This window comes from Terrapene carolina, unplaced genomic scaffold (assembly GCF_002925995.2).
Source record: "Terrapene carolina triunguis isolate 2854851 unplaced genomic scaffold, T_m_triunguis-2.0 Scaffold247, whole genome shotgun sequence".
In the NCBI taxonomy this organism is placed as follows: Eukaryota; Metazoa; Chordata; order Testudines; family Emydidae; genus Terrapene; species Terrapene triunguis.
The window spans coordinates 6671741-6680940 of NW_020664598.1; the positions used below are offsets into that span (position 1 = coordinate 6671741).

General features: G+C 46.0%; 1 protein-coding gene across 2 annotated transcripts in view; it reads left to right on the forward strand.

Moving 5' to 3' along the window:
* The window catches only part of SYN3 (synapsin III), a 255111-nt gene that overhangs the window by 12177 nt on the left and 233734 nt on the right, over positions 1 to 9200 (forward strand). For both annotated transcript variants that reach the window (XM_026657459.2, XM_026657458.2), the window contains exon 2: positions 7646 to 7703. In XM_026657459.2, the coding sequence (XP_026513244.1) occupies positions 7646 to 7703 (58 nt within the window). The remainder of the gene's footprint in view (positions 1 to 7645; positions 7704 to 9200) is intronic.

Below are 9200 nucleotides of genomic sequence, written 5' to 3' on the forward strand. Positions count from 1 at the left end.
CAATCAAGAGGGTTGTAGCCTGGCATTTTCTAGATTTGAACTTGGAGGAAATTACATGCTTTGATTCCCAAAAGACTCAAGAGATATCTTTGTTTGTATTTGGATGTCAAAGAAAGGAATTGGGAGATTCCATAATTTAATCCTTTTAGTCTTCTATTTGATTCACTCGCCTCTCTCCTCCTCCTGCTCCTCTTTCTTCCTCCATTTTTACTTTTTCCCCCTCTTTCCATTTTTCTCCCACCGTGGTTCTTGCATCACATTTTTTGTTCAGGCCCCCACTGCAGGCTAGGAGTGTGGGGCAGGAAATGCATCCTGAATCTAACGTGAGAAGAAATGGGCAGCCAATAAAGCTTACCTTAGTTTAGATGCTGTTCGGGGCCTGATCCAAAACCCATTGAAGTTAATGGAAAGACTCCCAGGAATTTGCTCATAAAACATGGCGACACTCCGTCCTCTATCCTTTATGAATTCTTTTGCTTAGAGCTGTTAAACCTCCCACCCTGTTTGACTTGAAACATAGTCCCATGTCCAGGGAAGGAAGATCCTCAAACAACTCTCATAGGCTAAGCATACATCTAACACAATGGTGCCGTACGTGCATGAATTCATGCAGACAGGTATGGGATTCAGACTCTGGACTTAGTGCTCCTCTTCCTCCTCACTGGCTTCTTATCTGGTCACTTGAAGGAGCAACACCACTAACTCATCCAGGATATGGTAGGAAAATGTAACCAACACACACTTTATTTCATGATAAAAGTCACACTGGAGCAAGCAAGCAAAGTCAGATCAATAGTTTGGGATTCTCTCTGCTTTTTAGTTCAGAGATAATATTTGTTTTGAATTAAATGAAAAGGCAACACCAGGAATGTCTCAGGCTGTCTTGCAGGGATATCCCTGCCGGAAAACGAACCTGCTCCACCCACATGGGCTGCTGCTTTTAGCCATCAAACGTTTTAGCCTTCAACCCGAAATGCAGCCAGCAATGATTCTGTTGACTCCAGCTGCCATAAGAGTGTAGCTTCTCCACAGGTGGAGTGCTGAGGTGATGGGTCCTGAGTTACTTCCAGACACACTGCAAGAGATCGCAGGGACATTTCTTACAGTAACTCCAGTGAGGTCTCTTGCAAGACACCTTGAGGCACATTTCCTTGATCTCTTCTTGTGCTTATAAATTATTTAATGCAGTAGCCATTTTGTGAAATAGACTGATGAAGCCCTATAAAATACATTTAACACAAAATACTGTGCTTCCAACAGGCCGCAAAATGGGACATAACCCCACTCATTCAGCCAACTGACATTTTGAAACAGCTTCAGGTTTTCTAATTGTCGCTCCCCTCTTTCCCCTGCAACACTCTGACTCATGCTATCTCATCCTTCATAAGTAGACAATGGGATACTGCCATCCATGTCCAGAACATTTTCAGGACAGGTAACAAACCTGGCATTTGGCAATGTATGTTACGTTCAGGTATCCTGCCTGCTGAGATTGCACCGAACAAGAGCTCCTTTGGGATTCTCTGCCTGATCCTGTATACCCAGGCATGCCAAGCGGATCTCAACCTTTTCGTGGAGTGCTCTACAACCTGTCAAGAAAATAGAAAGGTCTCTGCAGCATCCCCTTCCATCTACATACACCACGAATCCTATGGCCCACTGAAGTGGTTCTTATAAGCACCTTCTCTCCAGGACATAAAAGCAACAAGGAAAAAAAAATCAAGGAAGAGACAAGCCTTGGGGGTAAAGGCTCATCCAGGATTCCAATTTTGAGCATATTGACTGGTTGATGAAGTGAACACCAACTGCTCCTATGGAATTGTTTTAATATAAAAACAAAAGTAATCAGGTAAAGCCAAATATCTATGGGAGTGTAGACAAGCGCTTCCTTGCTCGCTGTACAAATTAGCCGGAGACCTCTTATTTTGCAACCCAGTGTCTGTTTATTTCCCTGTGTTCATTCCCACCACCATCTATATACAACTCGATGTACAAGTCAGTTGCACTTAGGTAGCCAGCCGGGGGACAGCTAGTGCCTGTTGCTAGCTAGGAGGAGCAGCAGTTCCTTACTCCTCCTGTTTCTGCCCCCCTTTCCGCTTCCTTCCTGTCAGCTTTATAGGCCTTCCGCTCAACAGGCTCACAGGTGATTGCTCTTAGGCTCCTTTAATGAGCCACACCCTGCCAGCTCCAATCAGTTCCCCTTTATGGGAGCTATGCTAGCAGGTTCTGAGCTAACGGGGGCTGGTTCAGTGCCTCTTAAGCCAGCACCCTGTTACAGGGAGTAAGGCAATACCTAACTATAGTTCACTTTCAGAGGGTTAACCATAATGTCCTATAGACTCCTAGGAAAAAATGACCACCTATGAATTTTGACCTTTTTCTACTGATCTTGGAAGTCTCCACTATACATCTGGGGGCTGAGTCCATGGTTGCCCCATGGCTCCTCTGTGATTCAGATATGGATTCACCAAGGCCAGCACAAAGGGGCTGCTGGACAAGAATAACCCTCAGCCTCCAGGGAATTCCCCAGCACCACCTCCATTGGAGCCCTGGCAAAGGGGTCCTATCCAGATGGTAGGGTGGCCAGAGGTCCGGTTTTTGACCAGACAGTCCGGTCAAAAAGGGGACCTGATGGTGTCCGGTCAGATCTACTGACCGGACACCCAAAGTCCAGTTATTGCGGGCGAGGGAGGTGGGGAGGAGCAGAGTCATCATCTACGCCAGCTCTTATTCAGCCAGGGCTGCCACCTACCTGCATAGGGCGGATGCAGCTCCCAACCCCAGCTCTGCACCCGACCCACACAGGGAGAGGGGAGAGGGCAAAAGCAGTGAGCAATGGAGGGAGGGGGAAAGAGGAGTGAACAGGGAGTGGGGCCTCAGGGGGAAGGGGTGGGGCAGGAGAGGTTCTGGGACTCTTGCTGGAGTGTCCGGTTTTTAAATATTACAAAATTGGCAACCCTCCCAGGTGGCCAATAGAGCAGGAACACAATTTAAGTCAGCACTGGGGGCCATATGAGCTCCTGAAGCCCCTGAATGAGGTGAGGCGCAAGCTGCCTCCCTTCAGTGTCTGTACTAAGGGATGAACTGGGCCCTTGATGTTTAGGAGGCTGAGAGGTGCTTATACTACTATGTGAGCAGGCTCCTTTGGGGCACTTTTGTAGCCTTACTCTGATAAAAGCTTCACAAGAACATGGGGACACAAGTACCACACGCTGGCTTCTCACGAAATGCTCTTTACACATATAAACAGGGACCAGAGAGCTGATGCTTTTCAAAACCAGGCCTTTTCTTCTGGTCCCCATAAAGGATATGCTGTGTATGTAGCAGACTGGGAATGGAGCACTTGCTTCTGCAAACCACAGTTGGGGGGGGGGGATGCTTGGATTCTCTGAAAAGCGAGCTTTTAATCTTTCTAAACAAATTTGTGAGAGGAGGCATCTGAGGTTTCTACCGTTATGGGGATGAAGGTGAGATTTCAATCTCACTGGGGCTGGAGCAGAAAGCAGAGGGCTTTTTTTATGTGTTTCTAATGCCCTTTTACCCAGGAAATGTATTGCTTCCCAAAAGTGTGCAGCTCACTAATCACAGAGAAAGATGCACTATAAGGGGAATTTCTTTTAAAAGCAGGGGGCATCTACTGAGCTATTTATTATAGTACTTCCTTTCCCCCCTGCACGAGCTGCAGCATTCAAATGTTTCTTAGCATTGTAAATCCTCCCTAGGGTTTGTTCTGCTAGCATGGAGCCACAAGTCTTTCCATCCAAAATATCTGTTTACAGGCTAATCTACTGAGATCAGAAACCAAACCACCGAACCTACACCCTGCATAGCCTAATTATAATGCAGCAATCTAACTCTGTCAACATCCTGCATGCTTTCTAATAAAGTGCTGGCCAGTTAGACCAGTGGTCAGTAATCAATGCTGACATGGGATGGGGGGGGGAGGCAGGATGACTTAGGTGATTCCTGTTTTGATCTCTCAAGCCAGTAGGCTGGGAACACTGTGAGGCAGCCCATGCAGCCTCTAGGGTGATGAAAGATTCCTTGCATTGTTCATAAGTGACTTCATTGGCTAGATAAGAGTGGCATTGCTGAGGCACTAAAGGAAGCCCTGTGATGGGTCTTATGGTTAAGACATGGTATTGAGACTCAAGATCTGGGTTCAAATCCTGGCTGTGTCACAGGCTCCTGGTGTGACCCTCAGCAAATCATTTGTATGGCCAGATTTGCAAAGGAGGGCAAGACTTAGCAGCTCTCAGTGGGACCTGCTGGGTCATGATTGCTTTTGAAAATCTGGCCCTTAATCTCTCACTCTCTAGTTCCCCCTTTGTCAAATGGGGATATACCGCCTTTCTCCCACCTTTTGTCTGTTGTAAGTTCTTTGGGACCAGGGGCGGCTCCAGGCACCAGCGCACCAAGCACGTGCCTGGGGCGGCAAGCCGCGGGGGGGCGGCCTGCCGGTCGCCATGAGGGCAGCAGTTCGGCAGAATGCCTGCGGGAGGTCCGCCAGTCCCGCGGCTTTGGCGGCAATTCGGCGGCGGCTAGCCGCGGGACCGGTGAACCTCCCGCAGGCATGCTGCCGAATCCGCATTACCAGTGGACCTCCCGCAGGCCGAAAGCCACCTGCCTGCCGTGCTTGGGGCGGCAAAAAACATAGAGCCGCCCCTGTTTGGGACAGGGCCTGTTTCATGCTGTGTGTTGATGCATTGTCTAGTGCAATGGGGCTCTGACCATGAACGTGGCCTACAGGTACTCCATAGTATAAATAATTCCTGCTTGGTTGAAACTTCAGGGGCTCCAGGGTGAGACTAATATCTCTTTCCTGCTCAGGATGGTGGCCTCTACTTCCCAAAGGCTCAGAAACACCAAGTGTAAATTAAAAACATTATTGAATCTGTTTCCGAGCATATTTGCAGCAGGTGTTTCAGTCTTCCCATGTGCGGTGTCAGAATAGAGCACAGAGCAACACATTTATCTCTGAATTATTTAACACCTGTAGTCTTCAGAGACCCCCTACAGCAGCTTAGCCCTGGGTCTGCCTTGAAAGAAAATATATCCTCTCGTTTAAAAAATGTGAGCTGAGTCATTGGAATGAGCCAGGCCATGTGGAAAACGGGGTCCAGAAACAAAGGTCTTACTGTGTCTTAATCAAGATGCCTTGTACTTATGCCCTGGGTCCACATGGTGGTGGTGCCCCATACATGACTATTTGGGAACAGAGTCTGTATTGTAGCAGTGGGGAGAGGGTTTTATAATTTTTACTGTGAAGGCTAATTTCCTGGACTAAGCAGTGGAAGTCTCTTTGCCTCATCTGTACTGGATGAAAGAGTGTTTGGATGATCAGCCTTCATTGTGAGTAGGACCGAAGCGGCACCAATGAGTTAGGAACCAGCAGGTCAGCAGAGTGGAGGGGTCATCAGAGGGAGGAAGTTTGTTTCATAAATGTGGGTGATGCATATACACTGTGATGATCTTCTGTTTAAAAAAAAATATGCATGTACCCCTGAATGCCATGCCTCAGACTTCAAACCAGTTACTCTGAGCACACTAAGTTTATCTTGGCTTTTGAGACTGCTGGTTACAGTGATAATTCTCCACATGTAAAAATGGGAAAAACCGTTAGACCCAGTTATAGCTCTAGAACAGGGGTAGGCAACCTATGGCACGTGTGCCAAAGGCGGCACACGAGCTGATTTTCAGTGGCACTCACACTGCCCGGGTCCTGGCCACCAGTCCAGGGGACTCTGCATTTTAATTTAATTTTAAATGAAGCTTCTTAAACATTTTAAAAACCTTATTTACTTTACATACAACAATAGGTTAGTTATATATTATAGACTTATAGAAAGAGAGCTTCCAAAAACATTAAAATGTATTACTGGTACGCGAAACCTTACATTAGAGTGAATAAATGAAGACTCGGCACACCACTTCTGAAAGGTTGCCGACCCCTGCTCTAGAATCAGGATGAACTTAAGTGCACTCACTGTAATTCTTGTTGCCAAAGCAGTGGCATCGTGTCTGGCTTTTTTTCATCCAACTCTCATGACCTCAAGGAGTCTTAGGGATAGCTAAAGTCCTGCATTTTCCTTTTTTTGGATTTGTAAGAGCCTGTTGGAGTAGTCACACCTGGCTAATGTACTGTCCCTACCTAACTTCCGTTCATAGTTAGGGTAAACTTTGTGCTGATGAATAGGCTTTTTGACAGAGGGACCTTTTGATGGGAATTTTTTAAACAAAATGAAAACTCTCATTTTGTTTAAAATCACGTTTCAAAACAAACTTTTGTTTAGACTTAAAATGTCAGTTTTGTTCTTTAAATCTGGACAACTTTGTGGGTTGTTTTTAAACTTTTTTCCCACAGCCCCCATTTCCTCCCCCACCCCACTCCAACAACACGAGAGGGAATGAAATAAAATGTGTGGGAAAGTTTTGGTTTTTTTAAACATTAAAAAGGTATAGGGAAAAACCTGCTCTTCCCTTCCCCTAACTTTCCTTCATTATCTTTTTCTGTCCAAACTTTTGTCACTTGGATAACAAAGTGTTGAAAGTGTTACTTTTTGTCACAAAGAAACAAACACTTCCAATATTTAACTGTTTTCTACACTTTGTTGCTGTTTTCCAACCAGTAAAAATTGGGAAATGGTAATACAGTGGCAGGGGGAGCACCCCCACTATTTTGAAACGAAAACAAATAAATATGTTGTGGTGGTGGGCGTCCTGAAATTTTCTATGTAGGAAATTTTGAAAAAACTAAAAAGTAGTCATCTAAGTCAACAGTTTGAGAAAAAATGTTCATTTTGATGAAACCCTATTTTCTGATTGGAAAATAACTTTTGTTAGAAATTTCCTGATCAGAAGAAAAGGGCATATACTTGTCCTATAGCTGGTTCTCTGCACTATCAGTCCCTCCGTTTGAGCGGTAACATTCGTCTGTTTTCCCTTGTTGTATATTCAATGGCTGTGGCTTTTAGCAGAGATGAGAGGAAGTATATGAGAGAGACTTTTTTTTTTTCAGTGACTCTGATGCAAATCTGGTTTCACAATTTTGAAGAAATCTATCCTTATTTATATTTTGAGGATATATATACTGTTTCTTTAAATCAGTCGCATGAAGCCAGGCAAGATAGGGCTGGGAAATTGTCTAAGACAAGCTCTACAGTGAAGCAGAGAGAGAGAAAAAGAGAAGCTTAATATGGTTTTCATTATGCTGATAAAGTTCCTTGTTCAGTGTTGGAAGAAAATTGACTAATTCTTTGTCACATGATAGATTTAGCCTCCCTCTGTCATAGCCTCTGTCCCCAGGATAGAGAATACATACAAACTGGTCTTGTCATTCATTATTACTGTTGTTCTGTAAGGTGCAGGGAGATAATTATTTTCTCAGTCTAAAAAAAAAAAAACCCTCCCAAGCCTTCAAGGAAATTTCCAGTGTGATTTTTCATCTGGTTTGGCAGATTCCTCTTGGAGAACAGAAAGTCAAGGGAAAATGGGAATTAGTAAAACATGTTGTGAACCATCTGGAAATCCTTTAACAAAAAAGGGAAAACAGCAGCAAAACAGTAGCTGACAAATAAATAAATAATTGTGAACTGCAGCGTTTTTAACCATGTACCCCTCTCTCTCTCCCTCCCTCCCTCCTCAGGGTCAAGTATTTCCAGGGGAAGAAGGTGAATGGAGAATTTGAGATCCGAGTGGAACAGGTCAGTGGTCATTGAAATCCTCCATAGCAAGGGTTCAGGTAGGTGATTAAAACCCCACCTGCAGGTGTCTGTGGGCATCAGCCAGGAGGAGAAGGGTGCTAAGGAGGAATTTTAAGGCTTGTCTGTTTCACAGAATTAGAGAAGCCAGAGATGAAAATAACCTTTTGGGCCATCCAGTCCTGCCTTTTCAGGATTGTTCCCTATTGTACCTTTTCTAGTGCTGCTTTGAGTGTCCCTATGGATATGTCTACACTGCAACTAAACCGCACAGCTGGCCCATGCCAGCTAACTTAGACTCATGGGACTCAGGCAACTCACTGTTTACTTGCAGTGTAGACATTCAGGCTTGGGCAGCAGCCCAAGCCAGGGCCGGCTCTAGGTTTTTTGCTGCCCCAAGCAAAAAATTTTTTGGCTGCCCCCCACCCCAGCCCTGGGCTCGACCCTCCACCCCCCCAACTGCACCCTCCTGCCGCCAAAGCCCTGGGTCACTGGTAACTCGCTCCCAGGGCGGGTCATTCAGCAGGAATTTTGGATGTGCACAGATCACAGACAGGATTGGTTCCCATATGGTTACAGAACTGCAGTAAAGTGGAACAATTTTCAGCTTGTGTGACTGGAGGATATCTGGATGCATATTATAAGACTGTCCTACATAAATGAGAAAAAGTTGAGGTGCCTTTATTATTCTTTTGTTCCATTCTTTGTTTCTATGGGGAATGCACGATCACAGTCTTCCTTTTAAACAAATAAAACTAAAAATTAAAAAAAAAAAAAAAGCAATGGCTGTTGAAAATAGCAATTCCAGTCCTAATAACCACTGGGAAGCATTTCTTGCTCAATTTATTCTACTTTTTCTACAGCAGGTTACAGTGGATCAGTATATTTGCTTTGGGGGAAATGAAGTAACAGCTGCCCAAATTGAGCTTGAGCACTCCTGAGTTTTGAGGGTGTTCAAATCTGGAAGGCAGGTGCTAGATTCCCTTTCTGAATATTAGCTATATCTGGAAAGGAAAAGTCAATTTCTGCTTCCATGGCTCAGAAGTGGAAATCCTCCTAAGTGCCTGGTACTGTATCTAAAGCTGCACAGGTCCAGAGCCTCCCCTCCCTTACTTTTCATTTTAAATTCTAGTGGGATCCACATACCTCCCTTGCTAGGCTTCAGATAGAGAGGTGCACTGTCCATTTAGTCCCCCCAATTCCTTCTTTGGGGGAAAGCCCAGGGCTGGGGCGGCAGGAGGTGCGGGTGGGGGGGAAGAGCCCTGGGCTGGGGCGGCAGGAGGTGCAGATGGGGGCCAGAGCTGGGGCGGCAGGGGGTGCGGGGGGGGGGAAGAGCCCAGGGCTGGGGCAGCAGGGGAGTGCAGGTGGGGGCCAGAGCTGAGGCAGCAGGGGGTGTGGGCGGGGGAGAGTCCAGGGCTGGGGCAATACAGGGGTACGGGGGGAGCCCAGGGCGGGGGGGGGCAGCAAAAACCTAGAGCTGGCTCTGTTCCTACCATTCAC